Source organism: Phlebotomus argentipes, unplaced genomic scaffold (assembly GCF_947086385.1).
Source record: "Phlebotomus argentipes unplaced genomic scaffold, Phlebotomus argentipes genome assembly contig_15, whole genome shotgun sequence".
Classification (NCBI taxonomy): domain Eukaryota; kingdom Metazoa; phylum Arthropoda; class Insecta; order Diptera; family Psychodidae; genus Phlebotomus; species Phlebotomus argentipes.
Window position 1 is genome coordinate 5022400 of NW_026776181.1, and position 22934 is coordinate 5045333.

The 22934-nt window shown below is 41.5% G+C and overlaps 2 protein-coding genes across 2 annotated transcripts; both read left to right on the forward strand.

Annotated features, from left to right (window-relative positions):
* The first annotated feature begins 4504 nt into the window (after positions 1–4504).
* Positions 4505–5948, forward strand: LOC132261631 (uncharacterized). Its single transcript, XM_059760526.1, has 5 exons — positions 4505–4603; positions 4656–4979; positions 5153–5460; positions 5531–5713; positions 5798–5948. The coding sequence occupies exons 1-5, from the start codon at positions 4505–4507 to the stop codon at positions 5946–5948; spliced, it is 1065 nt and encodes a 354-aa protein (XP_059616509.1).
* A 664-nt stretch (positions 5949–6612) lies between these two features.
* Positions 6613–11850, forward strand: LOC132261633 (proton channel OtopLc-like). The gene is made up of 8 exons (XM_059760527.1): positions 6613–6756; positions 8657–8952; positions 9821–9929; positions 9994–10744; positions 10820–10936; positions 10976–11150; positions 11210–11641; positions 11712–11850. Exons 1-8 carry the CDS (start codon positions 6613–6615, stop codon positions 11848–11850), a joined length of 2163 nt encoding a protein of 720 aa, XP_059616510.1.
* The last annotated feature ends 11084 nt before the right edge of the window (positions 11851–22934 follow it).

Genomic DNA, 22934 nt, shown 5'->3' on the forward strand with positions numbered 1-22934 from the left:
CCTGTGTTAATACTTCATTCTCTGTGTGCCCTTTAAATATACACCGAGTGCACTAATGCCGCGTACATACGAGACTACGAGAGTTGCTCGCACGTCAACCTGCATAAGAGCTTTTTGTGCTAATGCAGCAAAACACTTGTTTAAAGAGTTCCGGGGAAATATTTGGCTCACTTCTTTCTGAAAATTCTTTTCAACTATGTCCTCATATGCATTGTGTAAAATCCAAACATGGAAGAACCATCAATTAGGAAGAGTGTTGAAACAATGGAGAAATTTTGAGTCTTCACAAACGAACTAACGATTGGTTGGTGTACATTTTGAACAAACGACTATCTTATGCAGTGTAGAAAGAAACATTACTTGCAGTGTAGTTTGCATTGCAGTATTTGTGTTGATATATTGGTATGTTAAATGGATTGAAGGGAAAGCTTTGTTTCACCCCAGGCGCAGATAGATGTTTCAAATAATCAACTTGTGGTCTTACCAAACTGGCACCGCCGAATAATGACGAAATGTGTGTGTTAGGATGTTTTCGTTACCTAATTTGCTTCCACCATATTTGGCTGGAGGGGGAACTTTGGATGGGGACAAATAGTCAAAACAAGCCCACGAGAAATGTGACAAATTGGGGCAGCTGCAAAGGTCGAGTGCATGAAAAGCCCAACAGAAGAGATCAAAAAGCTCCCGCACAACTGGGCAACACATTCTGTGGTCTGGTCGTCATTTAATACGATATTATGAACGACAACCACCACGTTTTGACTAGACCGAGCAGCGCCGGTGTCCGTCCGTGGACTTCACTCAAATCCATGTTCCAAATGAATTTCCGCGACCACCCCAGAGACACAGGGATGCCTCAGCATATGATATTGTTTTTACCCCAAATACAATGCACCACGCGATATAATCAGATTTTGGTGAGTGTTAATTCAACTCAACCGACAACCACGCGTGTGGAGAAGACCAATTAGCCATAGAGATTTATGTCACACTATATCGTGGACTGCACTTTTGACTGTTGTTTGATGAGACATTTTCAACGGCCATTTTAATACACTAACAACTGCCAAGTGAGTAAATGCATAATTAAATTGTGACTCTAATTAAATTTCTCCTCTCGCTTGATTGACAGACTAGAGAAAAAAAATCCCGGCACAGCAACAAATGAGAAGAATTTAATTAGAGACACCCAAATCCCCGACCAGAGAGCATTTTCCTGAGAGCGCTTTTCCCTTCTTTTTCCTCATTATTTGCCATACACATTTTTCTTTGAATGGCAAACTTTTTGTCCAGCCAGACAAAGAAGGAAAAAAGACGAATGTATGCTTCCCCTTTCCTGCCACCGTCACGTGTGATTATGTGAAATTTAAACAAGAGAAGGAGACAATGAAAAATCAAAAGCTCTTTTTACCTCAACAGTTCCACAAACTACAAAAAAGCGTTTGCATGTTCTCTTGCACACTGCAGACAGAGGAGAATTAGAATGTAAATCACAAGGGGTGAAGGAATTGTCTGTTTGGGGGAGAATTCAAAAAAACACACAACTTCAACAATGCGTCACCTTATATATGTGTATACATATGCATATATACTTATATACATATAAGTAAGGTCATTAGGGGCAATGAAATTTAAATATGGATTATTAATTTGACGAAGCGATTCATTCATAAGAGATTTTGCTTATTCATCATCAATTGGAAACTTCAAATTTAACCTGTAACTGCTGAAAAATGCATGCTTTTCACACAATTTTGGTTGAAAACTGATGGTGTTTATTTCGTACGGAAGTGGAGAAATATTGAGGCAATGACGAGAAGCTATGAATCGATTATGGTTGAATAAATAGTCAATCAAATGGCACATTAACCTCACCCATGCGTCTCTCATTTGGCTTTGTTTGGGGAGAGAGCAAGTGAGAAAGGCCAAGAGTGGATAAGAATAAATCCCCTCGCATAAACCAAAACCCAAATGCCCATCTCTGACTCTGGCCGGAGATTTCCTCCCCTCAAATGACTGTCCAGTCAGTCAAGTGAGAACATATTGGAGTTATCGATGGTGATGTGCATGTGGAGGAATAAGGGAGCCAAGTAAATCGGGTGCAAATATTTGACCACAAGAGATGGTGTTCCGAGATTATTCAATTTGTATTTCGGGCCGCCAATGTACACACCCAGGCTGGCTTTTGGCGCATTGATTGATTTGATCAATTGTCTGTTAACACAGGAAACGACATAACTTCCAATCCACCAAATCACCCCCACGCAAACTTCCTCTGCATCATCAACTTTCTCTTCCCACGGCTGAGCATTCTGTGGCAATACACTTGAGCAGTAATCAATGTTGGATGATGTCTTGAATTGAGTTCCTCTCGGGATTGCACACAAAACATTCACAAAATAGGCCACCCTCCGTTCCCGCCGCCCAGCTGTGTAATGAAAAACTTTGCCGCCAGGAGAAAATTGCTCATTTTCCTCACGTCGACAAGAAAGCTGTATTGGCTGTAAAGTATAAAATCTGTGTTTGGGAAATTATCTCCTTTCCTTCTCATTTGTCTCAAAACTCTCACTGCAACTTTTACACTATCTGCAGAATCATTTGTAAACAAACTTCTTTTCCCCTTCCCACAAAATTGATGAGAGAAGAGCTGGAATCAATAAGGCTTTGTCGTTATGACTGAGACTAATCAATTTTAAATTCTTCATTGAGGTGAATGGTTATGGAGAGGAGGAATATTGAAGCGGAACGTGAATGGCGCCAGGTGAAGAGTTCATCCAGGCGATGTACGTGTCTATAGCGTCTCAGACATGCGACAGCCAGCAATATTTGTACATCTTCTGGGATAGCTTTTGCATACCTTGAGATGTGGAGTTTTCCAACGACAAAAGTGAGCAATAAAACAGACATCACAGACAGCCAGTGTTTTAATGGCAAAATCATCAAATGGCAATCAGTGGATATTAAATCAAAATGTGATTCGCGTGAATTTTGGTACTGCTTAATCCCTCTTTTGCTAGTCTGCAAAATTTGAGGAATCACCAAGAGCTTCCCATTCAAACTACCCCACATCCTCGAGCATCATGAGAGTGAGTCAAGGAATCAGGAACAGATGTTACATACAATTCCATAACGCATTTTAGGTTTTCCCCATTTTGGAGACAATTCCAATTTGATTCACAATTTTCCTCTCACACACACACACTTCCTATTGAGAACGATGAATTTCGAGAAAACTATACTTCTCCCAAGAAATTGTTTATGGCAGTTGATGAAACTATGGCGAAAGATATTATAAAGCACTTACTGGACATGGAGAGAAAACACTCTCATAAATGCACAAAATTTCGTCTATTGATGTTCTTCTCACATGTTGTGACATGTCATGCGAAAAAGCACAAATAAGACATCAAATTGACTCTAACCACTTATAGAGTGCTTCGCTATATATCATGGTCAGATGAAAAAGAAGAAATCCAGAGCGTCTCTAGAAAAACAATATGATACACAGAGAGGATGGAAAAAAGAGAGATCACAAGCATGCAATCTGTGACTCTTGTACAAGTGTGGTTTCATCTGTAGCCGCAGATTTTTACTCGTGATTTCACCCTCAAACTGACTGCTCACTTTCTGTCCAGCCATGTCCAGACCCGGAGAGTATGGGAGAGAGACAAATTCTGAGTTGAACGCTATTAAAACCGTAAAGTTTAAGTGCCAAAAAATGTATATAAATGGGAAGATATTGAAATTTGAAAATATTTCTCAAAGCAGTTTAGAAAGCCGTCAAAATCACATCCACTGCATTCTCACGCTCTTTTGTCAATATAAAAGTAAAAATACAACTCTGATCAGGAGAAAATATTGAATTCATTTTTTCCCCATCTCCGAAATAGCGAATGGTCATGACATCAACGACAAATTCTCCCTTCTATTCTCTTCAAAAGAGATGAGAGAGAAAACTTCTGTTCATTGCATTCATATGACTCAAAATATCCGCAACAATACATGAAGCAATCAAAGTTGCAAGAAAGTTGAAATGCTTCAAAATTCAATTTAACTTTTAAGGATTTTTTGCAATGGTCTCGTGTGAACAGTGAATTTTTGCCTGGTTGGAAAACTATTTTCACACTCTTATGGAATTACTGGGATAATTCGCACATTTCCTCCCAAATGGACCATCAAATTGAGTCATTTCTTAAAGCGATTCGCCAGGAAAACTTCTAATAGCACGAGAAGTAATTCAAAGAAATCTCCAGGGGGTGAAAAATAAAGAAAAGAGGAGAGAAAGAAACTATTGGGAAATTCTTCACTCAATTGAGCATTTGCGGCAAGGTAAAAAATGAGCCACATGAGAATCCCTCAAAGAGTTAATCATTGTGAATAACACTTTACTGAATGTTCTAATTAGAACTCCACTGAATCTCGGCTGAGTTCTAAAAATGCTGAGAATGCAACAAGTTGTTGTTATTATGCGGAGAAGCATATATCGATTAAACAGTTTGTGAAAATGAGAAGGGTTTGTTCGTCCAAGTACGAGAAGAATGATCCAGAGGAGAAGAATTACTGGAAGGAACTCATTAGAGAGATTGAAAAGTCCTCCAAGAAGGTAACACGCAAACTATTCATTTTGCTCTTGAGTGATAAAACTACATTTTCAGCACACGTTCAAGCCAAGACTAATTGCTGAGCTGTATCGACCACTGCCGGAAAATTTGAGGAATCGAATTGGAAGAATAATCCCAATTGATTTCCTCACAGATAAGTTCCAAATTCAGGATGACACGTCATCAGTAGAGACAAATTCTGAGAAATCTGATGATTCTGACTCCACAATTAAGGGTGTTTTGAAGACGAAACTCTCTAAGCGAGATGGAACGAAGAATGAGATATTCGCCATCAAGATCGAGCCTGTTGGTTTGCCTAAGAGACTTGGAGTGGAGAAGAACAACTGGATTTCAGAGTACATGCGAAAACCAAAGAAGGTATGTCATATGATTGTGTTGGCTCCTCCTCTAAGTGTGATAAAAGATAGCGCGATTTGGTCACTCGACCTTCCAACGGCACGTTTATTCTTTTCCGTGTGTGTCTCTATTGATAAGCGAAATCACTCTCAGATGACTTTTGGCCCACCTTTCTTATCGCTTTCCCCCCAAAGGAGCGCGTCAAGTGGCAATCAAAGCTGCATCGCGTAGATAAAAGTTCATGGCATCTTCAGCCACTTCACGATAAAGTGGAGGATCTCGTGGATTTGGCAGCGCAGGACTTCAGTGACTGGCTGAATTCCCTGGCCAGCGACAAGTCCTTGAAGACAGTAACCAAGGACAGGATAAAACAGCTCTTTCCCGTTCTCGCCACCGGAGATTCCCTCCGAGGACTCGAGGTGGAGTACAAAGACCTATACATATTGCCTGAGGAAGTTCTGGAGCAATACTGCATGGGCAGAGAGGTAAGGCAGATCCTTCAGTGCGCCTGCGGCAGTCATCAGCAGAGTTCTTAACCACTTTCAGCGGAGTCTTCCCGCCAATGTGGAAAGGATCCGGCGTCAGGATGCCATCCAGAATCGAAAAGCTGAACGATACGTGGCCTTTGGGAAGAATCTTCCCGTTCCGTTGCGCCATCGAAAGCGACTGGTGAGGGAAGTGGAGCCGTCCAAGACTGTTTTCCCCGAAGACCTTCGCACCAAAGAGACACTTTTCCGAGGAATTGAGCACTTGCAGTGAGTTCTTGAACCTCCTTCTTTTTTTCAACACACTGAGAATTTAATTAATTAGTTGTGGACAATTTTTTTTTTGTATTTCAGGTCTACAAAGCTCTTTATTAACCATCTGAAAGGACATCCAGAACTCCCAAAGCCCGAATACTTGACCAAAACCGGTGCCTTTGCTGCAGCTCAAGTGCAGAGGAAATTCAGTCACGTTCCACTCAGGGACTGGCTTCTGAAGACAAATTAAAAGTATTATCGGTCGTGCATGCGGGGAATCGATATCATGCCCACGATAATAAATTTATGGCTAATGAGGAATTTGTGAGGTGCAGAGGCTCGAAATAGAAAAGACGTACAATTGAACATTACATGAGGAATTGCGATCAAAAGTCGCGCAACAACTATCAATCAAAATGCTTTCCTCATTAATTGCTGGGACTTCTTTCACCGGAATCGCATGCCAATGACTAAGTTGCGAAGGCTTGAGGGCGAGACATTCACTCACAACAAACGGAAAAATCGCCATATACGCAAAAACCGCGCGAATGCCTTATCAGAAAATCCTCCTGCTTTTGTAGTCGTCTCCCCAAGAAGACATATTAATTGACGTTTCACTGATTTCGCCCATTATCTTGAAATTAAAAATCAATTATCAAACTTTTTCGCCTATGTGTACCTTTCAGTTTGCTGGCAAAAGTCTCACTCAGTCCACTTTAAACCGTCTTCGGATAGCGACGAGGGAAAAAACAACTCCAGGAAGGAAGACAGAAACGCGTCTCTTTCTCTGGCCACAATTCGGATTGCAGTGTCTGAGAACTTTTTTCTTGCCATACAATTTGCACGCTAAACGCGCCTCAAGTTACGGGTGAAAGTGTAGTTGTGAGGCGACACGGCTAATTTCCATCACAACAATGACGACTGATGTTGGTGAAAATTCAGGAAACTTGCAGAGGAATGAGAGTGACAGGAGTTTCAGTCCGGCTGTTTATCCGGACATTGCCTCTCTGGATCAGCCCCAGGACACGACCATCGAAATGACGGAGAACAGCAACAACGTAAGGCAAACGCCCGCGTCTATTCGTTACGCGCCTTATCTGTGATTATTTTCAGCGCCTCATTCCTTTCCTATTGTGTTCGCCAAAATAACGCCATATGTGCAATACATCATTTCCTGACGCTCACCTTCCTTTCCTCGTGATCTCTGATCCATTGGACGCCACTTGACACCGAAAATGTACAAATTGGCAAATTAGTTTTTAATTACAACACGCCATCCTCATTGATTTCTTCGACTTTACTTTATCTGATTGATGCCAATTAAGGTTCACAGCGAGGTTCAAAGTCAATATTTGGTTGAGCGAAGATTGCAGGGAAGAAAGCAAGTGCAGAGGTGCACAAGGGAAAGCAAAAGCTTCCGTACAGTGTACACTTTAAGTGTTTCTAGCAAATCCATCAAACTTAACTGAACGTTTTAAGTACATCATTCTCAACACTCCCTTCAGTCTGTTCCACCCTTGCTTAGCGCTAAAGATGGTTCAGGGGGACAAAAAATGGTGCGACGATTGAGAATTCAATTCTGAGGTGGAAATTGTGTACACATTGTTGGTGTGGGTGAGATGTAAAAATAGCCGGGTTGTGGCAAAAAAGACTACTTTCGACTGTGGCTTCTCCATCCATTCCAGCGGGAAGCTCTCACCGTCTCTTCACACGGCCCACAAATAAATCAATCCAAGCACATACTCATCTTGTGCTCATCCTGCCCGTCACCGTGGCACTCTCACCACACACTCACTTGAGTCAAACAAGCGGAAAATCAAACAAATTTTCCCTTCAAACGAACGCCACACATCGAGCCACTCTATTGAGCGCTGTTGTAGCGCCCGAAGTAACTAAACTCTTGAAGAAGGCGCAAAACGACCCAATAGATACTCCTCGTCGGCATATTAGCAGCATCAACTCCGAGCGGATGGACGGATGGGCAAAAAACCATCACATGTGAAACCCTTTTTCGATGGCATTCTGCCACCCCTCTCGAGCTCATGTGTGGCGTTCGTCAATCGGCCCACAAATTAGTTCCCTCCATTGAGCATTTCGAGTGCATCCCAATTTTATTCAGTTGGCCAACATCTGAGAGGCAAACCCTTCGCCTCCCCGCCCCCGCGGCACATGCCGAGATTTCACAGCTCCACAGGGAAGCGGGGCAGCATTGAGACATGGAGCGATTCATCGTCAAAATGAACCACTCTTTCAGTTCTATTTGTCTCCTCCACAATTCCGCACGATGAGCCTTCGTCGAACCACTTGATGAACTTAATGAGCAGATAAAATTATCCTCGATTTTCCCTCTTGAACTGTGGCCTGGAAACTAGTTCCAGCCCAGTGAATATCACACAGATTGTTTGTGATACAGACCATTTAGAAAATTTCGCTTCTTCTCATCGCCACACCTCAATCCGCGCCACAGAATTTCACTCGGCATTCAAAGGCATTCCGTTTCAATGAATACAACATATTGCTGAGAATTGAGCATACACTTATTGACAGTGACTAAGTTGGAAGCAATTATGTCCTCACTCACCAGAGACTTCAATCAATGGTGCAATTCAATGGCTGTTCTTTTTGCAACACATCGTCTTCACCTCGCCATCCAGTCGAGAAGGAGGAAGTGTCAAATTCCAAAAGAAAATGTGATAAAAAATTCCCATAATCTAAATTTATCGCGTATTAAGACGATATCCATTGTCTTTTGCCTCCGTCTTTCTCACATGATCCAGGGGCGATTTTGATAATGGCTAAAAACCCAGAGAACCACTGATAAAGAGACTCATCATTGTCTTTACCGCTAATCCACCCCCTTCTATCTCCCGCTTGAGTGACGTTGGTATTATTTCTGTTTAAAGTGTGATTAAGATGCAAAAGAATCAGTCACGTCTTATAATCCCCCCCAAAAAGCAGGAGGCGTCCAAGACAGGACTCAGCTTGACAATTCCCACCATGCAGAACAATCAGGACGATGATTATGGTGATCCAGATAGAAATGGTGGCGTTCACTACAGAAAACATCCGCGACCGTTCAACAATCATATCGACTCGAATGGCACCAAATCGCCGAGTGCTTACGGGCCGAGAATCTGGTCCTACAATCGCGCCATCTCCTACCAGGCTCCCAGTCAGACACACTCCGTTCAATCCGACATGGATCACCTTATCCCACCTCCGTCCACCGACAGGGAGAAGTCCAAGATGACCAGGTAAGAAGTGCAGTCAATTTACAAGGTTTTTTAAAATCTTAGTAACATTTCAAAGATCAAATTCACTTATAGAGGGAAGATAATAAGCCTTAAGTCTGAACATTCTTTCTGAGAAGGATTATTACGATTGTTTCTACGTAAAAATCGTCAGATGTTCAATGAAGCTGTATAATTTGTCAGTAAAAGAAACACTCAGAACAGGAATATTGTAAGTTTTCGAACACTTCCACTTCCTAAGATTTCCGCTGTGCTATAGACCACTTTTATCTATATTATCTCCCCCTGGGTATATCTTCAAAACACTTTGATTAATATAATTTTCAATTTTTTTTCATTAAGATTAGTTGGGGAGACAAAAATACACATTTCTCTGATTCGTCTTGAAAAACTCCCTGTTTGTGTTTTTGCGTGCAAAAATCAAGATTACGCCAGATTACAGCTTTATCATTTCCGGTATTATTTGATTTTTTACAGATTAGTTAAGAAAACACAACAAGTTTCTTAAAAAATAACACACTTTGCACAAGCACTTGATGCATGATTGTTTAGAGAAAAACCAATCAACTATTTCGCAACATATCAAAAGTGACTTACGCGCTCAGCCTATATGACGGAAAATTGTTGCTGAAATTATGAATGGGCAATAAAGTCATCGGGGATTTCCTGCCAGAAGCACCTATAGGACTAAGACATTATCTGAAAGACCCAATCGTGCGGCAATCAAATCAAATTGATCGTTTCTTAATTACTCAGAGGGCGACATTTTTATAGTGGCGTAATTCAATTTCTTTCAATTGTTTGACGAATTAGCTGGATTACTGGTCAATTAATTTTTCATCGAGATGACAGATCTTTTCCTTCTTTGCAGGCGATACTTCGCCACCGTGTTTGCACTATGTTACGCCATATTCCTGGTGATTTTTGGCATGGTGGTGTTTATCGGTGACGCAGTTGTTACACAGTATCCTATTGGAGAGGTAAAAATGCTGGATTTTCCGATCCTACAACTGCAAAATATTGCTGTTATCTACTTATTCACAGGCTTTCGGTATCTACATGCTCAGTGTGGGATTTATCTACTTTATCAGTCTCTACATTGACATTCGGCTGCACATCAAGAAGGCGAAAGAGACTATGAAGAAGCGCGAAAAGAGGCAAATGATGTTTGAAGAGCACCTGTCCAAACTGCAAAACGAGACTGGACCTCTCGAATTAGCAAACTCAAACGCAAATCCTGTCTGGGACATTGAACCTGTGGAATCAGTGAGTCACAAGTACTGCTTCCAAACCGGAAGGCACGGTGAGCTGTTCTACCTCAAGCTAGGTGCCGCCTGGTTCTGCTTCGGCCTACTGATTCACTCGGCTCTCATCGTGAGCTACCAAGTGATCTTTCTCACGTCCACGGACCCAGATTTTCACAAGTGTGCCTCTTCTCTCACATTGGCTCTGGACATCATGTTTCCGCTGTACAGCCTCTTCGTGCTCTTCTTCATTTTCAAGTACGCCAACGTGATCATAAATCACGCACGTGGACTTGCGAGATTCTTCCTGATGCACGCCATCGGCACCTCAATGGCATTTTGGGTGTACACCATTGTCCGGGAGACTGTGGACGCCATCAGAATCAAGTACCTCGAGGCTGAACGTGAGCAAGCTTTAGCATCGAATGCCACTGACTGGATTTCCATTGAAGATGCCATCAAGTGTCCCGGACCGGAAGAGCTCAATAATATTTTTCGCAATTTTTCACCATATCTCTACCCCTTCGTCATTGAATTTTGCATCTTAATCGGTGAGTAAGATATTCTAACTGCGATAAGAGGGCAAAAACGCTTCCCTGATCTTATCGGATATTTTCCATCAACAGCTGGAATCTATTACATTATCTGGGCGAATATAAGTCAGTGTCCCAAGAAGCACTCTGCTGCTGGTCACCACGATGATCCACATGACCATCACGATCAGAAGCACATGGGAAATGGTGGTATTTCCCCGATGGACATTCCCAAGACGCCAATTTCAGCTGATGACTCAGTCTCGACGTACGATCACTGCGTGAATCACGACATCAATTTCAAAAGCCACATTGTTGTCCATGCGGACTGTCATTCAGCCAGTCGAGGTCTCTTCGCAGGAATGATCCTGATCGTAATGACCATCGTAATAATAATCCTGTTCTTTGTGGCTGTTAATGAAGAGTAAATTCATTAGAATAGGTTTTAATTTTTAGGACTGTCTAACCTTTCTTCTCTTCCAGCGACTACTTCGAACTCGGTATCACCATGAACTCTAGCTTTGAACTAGCAGTTCTAATTCTGTTGATCATTACCGTCCTCATGGCATACTTTCAAACCGCCAAATTGGACGTCAACACTCATCCCATGTCTAAACTGGACGACGTTCTGCTTTTCATCGCGATCCCTGCCTTCTTCCTCGAGACCATCTTCAGCATGGTTCCAGCTATTTACTTCGGATCTGTCCTGAACATCTGCATCATTATCGCTCAGCTCATCCAAATCCTCATCCAGACGCCCTTCATCATAGACGGCATGAGGAGATGCTCCAATTCGGCCGTCAACCGGAAAAATAAGCCCGGCAGGGAACTCATCACCTTCCTGACCATCGCGAATGTCTCGCTCTGGATTTACTACACATTCTCAGTGAAGACAGCCGACACCGGTGATGAAAGGTGACCTCATTATTACTGCCCTTTCTCCCAAAAATTCTCTATACATGCAAAAATCCTTGCGTAATTGCAGATACACATTCTACGGCTATACCCTGTGGTCCATCCTCAACCACTTGTCATTGCCACTGATTATGTTCTATCGCTTCCACGCATCTGTATGTCTCGTGGACATTTGGAGGCACGCATACGAGCCAGGAGGCGGCCACTAATTGATTTATTTCCTCTCCACACCATATTGGTCCCCACTTCGTCGCACACAAAATACCTGATTTACCCACAAATCACACAATTAGGTCACTCATCCCTAAATAAAAGTCCTGGACCGTGTGGCCTCTTCAGCTTCCCAAATTGAACACACAATTCGCACACGCTCTCCGAACCTCACACCATCTCAGTGCAAAAAAGAAGCAACAACACCCATTATCATTATGGATACGGCAGAATAGATGAGATGAAATAACGATTTTCCACACGAGGGAAAATTTGTCCATTTCGAGAGTTGCACCCTTTCGTCATTACAGTGTATGCAAGTGCGTCAGTGCGAGCTAGAAGGCTGACGCGCCATGGACACACACGCTAGGAAGGATTTCATTGATATTAAACATCAAGCATAAATTTTCCACGCATATTATATTAAACAGATTATTCTTCTATCACATCTAACATTTGCATAGAAAAGCATTGCAATAAATACCCTCGAAAGACTATTTCAGGCGTTTTATTGAAAAGATTAGAATTTATGTAGTGCTGTTGAAGAGCAGGTCAAAAGTATCATTTCAATCAACAGCTTTAGATATCACTGAGTAAACACTGTGTGCTCTGAAACAAATTTTCTGTGAAAATCCCACGTTCACACGACCTAATAAGAGCTTAATCATTTTATCTTAATTGTATGACAAATTGAGTTTGTGGATAGAATTTTCTTTCTATACCATTTATTTTCACACATAAGAATTTACACAAGCTTTCCGTTGAGAATGTGGATAATTTTAGAGAATTTTCAGCAATTTTACAATACCGAGAGTGTGTCTGTGCGTTGGTGAGTGACTATTCGGAATCAACGAAGCGCACTGACGGAAATAATCTGTCACGAAATGGCCCTACTTCCGGTCGCGACACACTAGAGCTCTCGTCACCTGCTTCAGTTCTCTCGCCACACATTATGTTCCGTGTCCAACCCTCAAAATTCTCGGCGTAGACTCTCTTGTGAAGGCTATGCGGGGAACAGATGGGATGAGAGGGTCAAAAAAGAGCCCAAATTGCTCCATTTGGCAAGTGTTTCAAGCTCCAAGTCTTCACTTCTGCATCATCCGCACATTTCACTGGGAATGCAAATGTGACTGAGAGGTAGGAAGATATTAAATTGTGTATCGGAAGGTTTGGGTGATTCAATGAGAGCTGAAAATTTCATATGAAAATCAATTTATGATTTCTGTAAATTGCTTTCCCGCCATTTACGGGGAAGGAAGAGGGTCTGAACTGAGGGTGGTTCTTTGGAAATGGGGTGTTAAATTTCCTTTTCAAATTTATCTTTTGACATGCCCAAGAAGAAAATTATTAGGATTTTCGGAATTTTGCAAATTCAGAACCAAAAGAAAGTGCGCTTTCTGATGAAATTGAATTCATTTGGCCTCGCTGGTCAGAGAGAATTAACTAACAGAAATGTGAATAAATGCAAAATAGTTATTGGAAGATGTGATAGTCGACTTTTTTAATTGATCTGTCGAATTCAATTAAAATACCCCATTGTTGTCCAATGTGAGAGTGTTTTTATGCGAGGATTGCCAACGAGCTGGACGTTCAGTGGTGGGAATGATGACCTATTGAAATTGCCTTTCTATGGGGAGTTTCACTCACCAATCTCCACACTATTATATTATTAAAATATTGAATAATATGTCCAAGGGTGTTGATTTAAAGGGGAAATTGAGTTCAATTGTGTAAATGATTGAGGAAAAAAAAGTCTCCATGTTTGTCGATTGCATTTGAATGAGAAAATATATATGTGCAGATTTGGAAATGAAAGAGAGAATGAAATTTTAATTAATCAAACAATGTTGATGAACGCGCATCCCGAACCATTTAAGAACACCTCTGCCACGTGGTGAATGGATGGCCTGCGAGGTGCATGATAAATTCCATATTGCGCTCCTATTGCTCCACTATATTTCGCCCGGTTTTTGTTCAAAATGAAATTGGATTTGCAGTTCGATGATTTTAAGTGGCTTTCTCCCGCACATAAAATAATTCAGCTGCTACTCGCGCTACAATCGTTGTCCACTCGATTGGTGCGGATTGAGTAACAAAGTAGTAAATTTGATGTTTGTTTTTCCACCTTTTTTTCAGCGATATTCTCTTGGCGCATCTCTATATATTTTTTTGCCAGTCAAATGGGCGGTGTGAATGTGCATTGCCACTCTTTTCACATGTCACGTCCACGTTGGCAAACATGGATATTTACAAAAGTACAGGGCAATGTTTCAAGCATGACTCTTTAAGCGAAAATGCAATCATTATTGTGCATTTGACCGCCTAAAAACATGAAATGGGTGGTGACGAGTGCAACCGCGCTTTATTGATGTCTCTCATCTCGTGTGCGTCCTGTTTTTCACCTGATCGGAGGTCCACATTTTGTTTGTTGCCCATTTCGACGCCTCGACTCGGCAACTTTCATCAGTACGGCCTCCCAATGTACATACACAAGAGACAAGAGACATTTGCACCAAATAAATGTAACTCTCGGCAATAATGAGGTGACTGTCAGCGCAGAGGGGCGGCCAAGTCAACGTCGAGTGCATGTGAATGGAAAAGGATGCATTGTTGACAACGTACCAAACACATATGTATTGTCCAGCTTGTCATTTCTGGGAAAATGTAGGTTTTGTGTGACATTTCTAGGTAGAATTTGTGGCATTTTCACCTCTATATAGTTCCGGCATCTGCTGACACATTGTTTCTGCTTCTCCAATGAGTTATCTTAATTCAAAAGGTTGTGTATTTATACAGATTTCTGAGGTAAATATGTAATGTTTAAGAGTTGTTGGCTTTGTGTTTCACATCAACTCAGAAATACATAAATAATGTTCAAAGTAAACAATGACAAGCCTACAAAATCTATTATAGATTGCACATTTTGGATAAACACGTGAGGCCAGGCAAAAAAATATCCTCTTGCAATTACCACAAGGTTTTTTCAAAGTATAGAAGAAATCAATCAATAAGACAGTAAAATGCAATTGAAACCCATTCATTTTCAGCCTTCCAGTGTCTAAAATTCGCAACACAACGCTATCATGAAGGCAAAAATGATGATAGAGTATATTTTCCATAAATAACGCGATTTTAATTGTATTAAAACAACTTCCTACTCTGGCAGAGAATAGTGAACTTCCGGCTTGTTATTTTTTTCTTCATGGCTTCGCAGTGTCAGGAAAAAGACCTCCCATATAATATTGTTACGTGTTTATCGGGGCTCGACTTCAATCATTCAAAAAGGTCTACCTTTTAGCATTGTGTGTCACGCTTTGATGATGCCTCGCCTGTGATTTTATTGTGGCATCCAGAGTTGACAAAACCGAGAGAATACATGATGATATTTTTGCTAATATAATGTAATACAAATAGCTGGGCTCTTTTGGAATGTCACACAATTATTCACAAAATCAAATGAATGGAACATTACTTTGTTCACTTGAATGGCAATAAAAGAGCCCAAATATAAAATCACACAGGCACATTCCATTTCATTGGGCACACACAGAAATGTGCGGTTAAAATTAGACTATAAAGTGCCTCTTTATGGATGGATACACCAAATTAGACCGGAGATCCTTGCAAATCATCAAACATCAAATGGAGATGACTCGAGTGTGCTATTGAGATGTGATTATCTGAAGATATGCTCTCAAATGGTATACTTTACGCCTCACACCATTTGGATTGTTGTGATTAGAGGGGTTTCGCACCGGCCAAGCAGTGATCAAGCAGGGGACTGGAAATATATGCAAACAGCCCAATTGTTGAGCGATGGTCGGATCTCTTCAATTAGGTGTATTACTTTTATCGTGTAAATTTTGTGAAGGCAAAAGAAGCTTTGTTGAATGACAGAGAACAGCCTCTTCTGGCCTTGTTGCTATTCTGAGCAGTGTATAGGGAGTGAATAATTGCATTGCGAAGCGGGAGTGCATTCCTCAAAGAACACCGTAAAACCATTCTTATACGTCCCATCCGCTGGGGGAGAGATGCACCCTTCAGCGCGCTTGGAAAAGGCCATGGACTCCCACTCAGAAAGCCTCCTCTTATTATTTGATTGACTCAGTGTTGTTTGTTGGTAAACTTCCTTGCCTAATCTAATTTCCAACGCACTTTGCCAACAATTGACTGTGCACTCCACAATAGATTGACATGCGACAGAGAGGCAATCGAAAGGTGTGAGTGCGGAGCCCAGAGTGAGGGAATTAAATTCTACTTCCTCTGACATCCACCATCAGCCCCACTCCCGGACTCGCGCGCCTGTACATACAAAAATTTCCAACATCCACCCAACCGTGTAGAGTTGATGACTCGCTGATTTACCTTTGAATTCATTTACTTTCCATCACACAATCAAATCCCATTTAAATAGGCACCCTCGGCCCCTCGTCCGCTGCGGCGCAAATTCCCTCATCTCACCCACACCGGGATTCATTTCATTGCCTAATATTGTCACTCGGGGAATACCAATTTACCATCCGGCACATACACTTACAGACGTGAATTTTAAATCGCTACATTTGTGGTTAAATCACATATTAACCAAATGACTGTACCGCTTGTTGCTTCGCAATCTTATGCTGGCCTCAACTGATTTCAGTATTGATTCGGAGGACAATCGCGCAAGTATGATGCTATTTGAGAGCAACAGTTGGTGTATTTAACACAAAAGTGGGACATAATTTTGGAAACATGAAAAGACAAACATCCAGTGCATGGAAAAGTGCAATTACACAAGAATATTGTACATTTCACATCATTAAAGAAATATCACTAAACTCTTGCAAGATCGGCAGTGCAATTAAAATTAGATCAGGGCTGTTTTTTTTTTCAATAACACAATTAAACTAAAAAAATGTTTTTTTTTTAATTAAATATCGTTAAAATATATAACTACAAACTAAAAGTTGAGAAATACATATTTCGTGTTTTGTTTTTCTGAAATTTTTAATTGGCTAATTTATTTCGCATATCTTTAAATATTTCAACCTTTTAACTGAGTAAATCGTTTCAATAAATCAAGTGAAATTAATTTCTGTATAAATCGTGTAATATAATAATAAATAATTATGTTATGACATGATCAAAGTCAATCAAATGCAAAGTTCTCAAATATGATGTCGCAAACAATCTAATTTTATCGAGTGGCTATTCTGTATGGAGGTGCAATGGAGTTTTTTATTTCATTACGAGCCCTATGATCTTTACACAATGATGATATATAGTGAACCAACGCGAGAAGAGTGACTTTCTGCAACGTGCCGCCCAGCTAATTCCACCCTTTTGTATCTAATTTAAATTAGACGAGAAACACATATCGCGGCGTGCAGAATACAACCCCATCAGTAAGGGAAGATGTCGAGGGTGAACATTGCACACGGTGCTCTCAATAATGTCCATAAAGTGTACATCGTGTACATATATCACCTTAATAACAATAATAAAGTGGATCGAGTACATTATAAGGTATTTGCGCTGCAGCGCTGTAATTGATTCAAAGTGACTAAATTAGTGTGTCTAATTAGAATTGTTTGTGATGTGTGTGTAATTAACTCACCATAGATGTGCACATCCGGGGAAGAGTTGCAGGATATAGGAGACCTGCAGCGTTGAAGGTAATCATATTGGCAAGCCATTAAAACTTATCGACTTCCGATTATACTTTCCCGGATGCTTGTCTGACATTGCATTTGGTGCATTTGATGAAGAAAAAATCGCCACTAAACAGGATGTTGCAGTTTTTACCCACATCCCTGAGCAGAATACTCACCCCGCGGATTCTCCGGTTCGATGTGCATCGCATCGTCAGTATTGTGGGCAATTTTGCAATCACTTAGACATCGGCAAGGGGAAGGAAGTGACGGGGTGTGAGTGTGGGAAAGCCTTGTCAAGACAACTTTTACCTCCGCCAGCACACTCTCGAACCCAAGTGCAAATTAACACAATATACCTCGAAGCTTTTCCATCCACTATCATATTGCAACCACTCAACAATTTAACTCTCGCAGGACTCGGAGTTTGAGGGAGGAACTCGCAAGTGAAGGAAGCTCAAGTGGAGGAGCCCAGTGAGTGGTTCTCAGTGTATAACAATGAGAGCGAATGGGTTGGAGGAAGAAATTGCATTTGTGGCAACACATATTTTCTATGTTGCCATACGAAAATGCCTGACACACAAATTAATTTGCACTCCTGTGACGGAAATTCCACGGCCGGGTGGAACGCATGTGAATTTTAACCCCATCGCGATGGAAACAAGGCACTCAAATGCACATCCTCTTCACGATCCCCAGGAAAATTGCGGTTTGCCAACCAAACCACTATAGTTGGATTGATTTCCTCTTTGCCTCAATCATGCAATATTTCGAAATATGTCTTTTAGAGAGGCTTTGTTCGCATTTAGACTATATAGAGGACAAAAAGCTCTACAGAATTCATCTTTCTGAATCCAGAAAATTCACCCTAAAACCACTTCTGGGGAAAAATGAAGGCGAGCAAAGAACATCTATACGTGAATATTTGCTTTAGTATATGTCGTATAAAAAAGGAACGAAAAGTGTTTGCGTAAATATTAAGTGAAAATGGGGGAGGCCCAGTTATTGACTTCACTGCGGAGCGTCTCTCCATCCACAAACAATTTCAATGTGAGGTGACAAAATAAAATTATCTTACATACAAAGTGATAACAAGAAAAAAAACCCGGAGCGCCTCAAAATAAAGGAGTTGGGAGCATTGTTGGAGGAAATTGGAAACAACGTTCGAGAGAAAATATGGATGAGAGCGAGAGCGAGGAAACTCTTTAAAAATACACAAAATATATGAGGCAGGAAGAAGTCGTAACTCAAATTGGTGCCACGGCAAAGACACCTTTCCCTTTAATTTGTGTCCTGAAAAATTGCAAAATTTCACTACGTCGCCTTTGGGAGATACGCAGGGTGTCTTAAATACAGGGGTTGTTGCTCTTGGAAAACCCACGAAGGCACGAAGTCGAGGCAAAAATCTACACACTCAGCAATATTCACACTCCCTCACTTGTAGTTAGTCAGATAATTGAGAAAACTCAGTGTTTGAGATTAGAGAAAAAGAATCTACGTGAATCTCAAGGGACACCTCTAAGCACTTTTGACTCCCCATTTTCCCGTCGCCTTTTCAACCACCTTCACTCCTTCACCCACACTTTGCGCGCATTCTTTCTCCACTCTCCCCGTGTATTTTCATAATAACACCCTGCCCAAAATGTACATAGAAAAATCATCATCATGAATAAAATACACTCTGTCTCTCCCTCGACCATTTAAGCAGTCCATACACACTTTTCGCACTCGCAAGCACGCTATGTACAAGAAGTAATCCACCCTGTGGCCATTTGTTTGCATATAAATTTGATTGCAAATTAATATCTCAATTTTGGGAATTAATTTATTTAAACGCTTTTCTGCCCCCAAAACCGACAGGCAAACAGAGAATCACAGGGGCGCGCTGAGGCTTTATCGTATAAATCATTGCTTATTAAACATCCTTCCCATGATTTATTTTTTTTTGCGCAAGATTAAAGGTGAAAAGTGTTTACCATTTTCTAAGTGCGGCAGATTTCTTAAAGACATCCACCCTCTATTAGTGACTCACGCAGATTTCTTAAAAATCTTTAAAAGCCTAAATGCCAACAGAAGCCAATGGCGTGCAATGAAGGGTGAATGGTTATCAATTTCGACAGTTTCTGGACCTCGTTAGGCGATTGTGCGGGAAAAGAGGGCATAGAAAAGTGTACAATAATCGAATATGAAGGGGTTATTGTAGGTTAAAACATGTTTCCTCCTTCTTTCTTTTCTCACGTACACACATCCTCATTGTTGTGTACACTGTGGAACAGGAGAGAATGTCCTTTTCCCCATACGGCCTACCCCCAATTGGTTTCCTAAAAGGCGCACCACTTTTTAATCTTCTTCCGTCTATCCCTCGCTCGCACACCTTTCCGTCCTCAGCGTCCCTCTGGCTGTATCCCAAATGACACAATGATCCTTGCGAGTAACTGCATGACAGTGGGTGGTTCAAGACGGGGTTTTGAGATTGTATAAAGCAGAGCACTGTGTCTCTATATGTCACTTCTTGATTCCCTAACTCTTCATTATGTTAGGAGAAGAAAACTTACGATCCATAAATCGGATATTGGCACAAAAATTGTGTTCTTCACGATTTTCCACCCAGCACACCACCCGCAATCCATAAGGACACTTTGCTGGCTGGCTACACGTTATAGCGCTGAAAATCATCCATGGATATAATAAAGGTATAGAAGAGAGCTGAACGATAGAGACTGGAGTTACTGGGGATGGTGCTTCAATGCACCACGTGCAAGGCGAAGGTGGTGTGATTGCTCGGGATGGAATAAGGCCACACCAAATGCACACAGTGTGAAGAGAGAAAAATTACTCCGGTGGTGTCCAAAGACAGAAGAGGCGAAGCCTCACACTTTCCGGCGTATAAAATTGATTTATATCAAATTAAAGAAAATATTTTTCAATTAAATCCATCGATTGCAGACGACCTGCAAAAATTTCACGCCATTTTCGTCTAGCAGACACGTTAAATGCCTTCTGTCTTCATATGTACAAGAAGAATCGCACAATTGAGACGGCATTGCTCGTGGAGGGGGTGAAATACTTGCAATTGAGGAAAAATCCCCCTTTATGACTATTGCTATCAAAGCCACATTGCCCACGAAATGGCACAAATATCCCAATGAGAGCCACTTCAGACGTGGCAGATTCTGAAGAACCAATTTTCCAGTCTCCAAAGACAAACCCTCAAATTCCCATTTTGGCATTCATTTCCACGCGACAATCGAATAACTATCACGGTAGTTGGAGCACGTGAAGAGCACAGTAATGATGGTAATCGTGGTGTTTAAAATGCTATAACTACATGGACAATACATAGCGTAAATAATAGAATGGAAACAATTAATAATATCCTTCCATTGAGCAATTCAGGACATATGACACGTAGTAGATTAGACTCAATCCACGGGCAAGTGTGTGGAGAGTGGATTCCACACCGTCGCTGAGTAGTCAGATGTCTCTAAAGGATCCAATTACATTAACACCATAGCCATTGTCCTCCAGCGGAGTGAGAATGAGAGAGCCATTGTTGGAGGATTCCGGATGAAACCCGCCAAATTGAATATGTGTGGCAATAGCAAGAGGGATTTATTAGGTAAGAAGATAGTGCGTTTGACCTGTGAACTATCCTTCTCTGCTGTTCAGCCATCCGACAATATTTGACACAGTTTGCATACGCTTGGGCCATAGAAAAGAACACACCAATTAGTATTATCTCAAGCGTTACGTATTAACCCGAGATAGCGACTCACGCTGTTTATCTTGGGCTCAGAGATAAGGCTGATCTACCAAATCAAGGGCTTATCATTCAATTACGGAACACTTGAACCCGTCACTCACTGCAATCATAAAGCACATTTTGGAAGAGATATACGACAATAAATTACTTTTTAAGCAACGCCTCTTCAAGAAAAAAAAACAGAGTCAAATTCTCGAACTCTTCTTTTTTGTTAGTTTAAATCATTCTCTAAAATTTTTTCCAAGAACCGCTGAATAAATTATAGTAATCAACAAAAATATTTACTTGCAAAACTATATACTCAAATAAGAACTTGAATGGAAGGAATAGCTTTACAAAAGAAACCTTTCCACCTCATTTTCATCATCATAACTTTTACCATGATGATTTTCACGGGCTTCTCCACATCAAGACGGAGAAAACATCGGAGAAGAAGCGACTTTTCGCGCCAGAAAGGAATATCAATCTCTGTACGAGCACTAAAACAAATATTCTTCATCGTTGGCACACGTCAAAGTGTCCCGAAACCACCCAAGGAATCTCCCCAGTCTAAACACTGAGGAAACCCCATTCACGCGCACTCATGTCATGTCGACCGGGGGTGGTTTAATGTGAGCTGGTCCAACATAGGCGAGGATGATAGCCTCGCAGTGTAACAGATGATGACGCGATGAGAGTGCAAAATTGACTCTCGCCCAGCATTTTAGGGTTGTCTAACACTCAGGTAATCTTACCCCTGCGCTCCATGAGATGAATCGCACACACACCGTCTCTCCTTATGTATTTTCGTGTAAATATAATTTAATTATAAATTTATTGATTTTATCCTACGAGCAATGGACCAATCAATTCTCCCACCCACCCTTTCGGCATTAACCCCCAACCCCTGGGGTCCATTTTCTTAATTCCCATGCAGATTGAGTTGCCCCCCACCCCGGCCGCCCTAATGTGCACCAAAGTATGTGAATTCCGCCGGGCGGAGTTGGGGGTGAAAGTGAATAAAGTAAGGACAATTTATATTCTCCTATATTGCATGTGAAGAAAAGCACCCAAGAATAATAATGCCAGGGGTGGAAAAAATCCTCACTGAATAATCCACGTCCTGCTCATGTATAAATGGATATGGGCGGGGGGCGAGGCTGAGGAGGTGAAAAAAGAGGTGAGTGTGTGTGTGTGTGTGCAAAGATTCAACAGTGTGTCTCTTTTCACCACTCGCCTATGTACTATAAATATCATCTATCCAGCTACCCGGAATCCTCCCCGGCATGCTCGCCTGGGCATCGCGTTGTGCACAGTGGCGCATGAAATTCTCAATGAATAATCTCCCCCATCGATCATAATCGCGTCTTGTTACGGGCGTAATAGAGCCATCGAAATGGCACCGGTTTCCGTGATTTGACAATGTGTGCCCTCAAACTCCTGCCGCCCAGCAAAAAATCCCGCCCCCTCGCATGGCCATTCACCGAAGTCATACATGAGACAAGCGATGGGTAAAAAATCTTTCAACTGGGAGGCCTTTTGTGAGCAGCGCCACGGCCTGAAAATTCTACACTGTATCGCCGAGTGGCAAGGCGCCGCAGATCAATTTTGAGCTCCCAAAGCCGAGAGTGCGATCCAAAAAGTCACTATCAAAGCAAAACTCACACTCATGACGATCTCTCTCTCGCTCTCTCATGTCTCCCAAGCC

Coding starts and splice junctions, on each gene's coding strand:
- LOC132261631 (XM_059760526.1), top strand. CDS start 4,505: ATGAGAAGGGTTTGTTCGTCCAAGTACGAGAAGAATGATCCAGAGGAG. Junction 4,604..4,655: donor TTGAAAAGTCCTCCAAGAAG/GTAACACGCAAA, acceptor CTACATTTTCAG/CACACGTTCAAGCCAAGACT. Junction 5,461..5,530: donor GAGGTAAGGCAGATCCTTCA/GTGCGCCTGCGG, acceptor CAATGTGGAAAG/GATCCGGCGTCAGGATGCCA.
- LOC132261633 (XM_059760527.1), top strand. CDS start 6,613: ATGACGACTGATGTTGGTGAAAATTCAGGAAACTTGCAGAGGAATGAG. Junction 6,757..8,656: donor TGACGGAGAACAGCAACAAC/GTAAGGCAAACG, acceptor CCCAAAAAGCAG/GAGGCGTCCAAGACAGGACT. Junction 8,953..9,820: donor GAGAAGTCCAAGATGACCAG/GTAAGAAGTGCA, acceptor CCTTCTTTGCAG/GCGATACTTCGCCACCGTGT.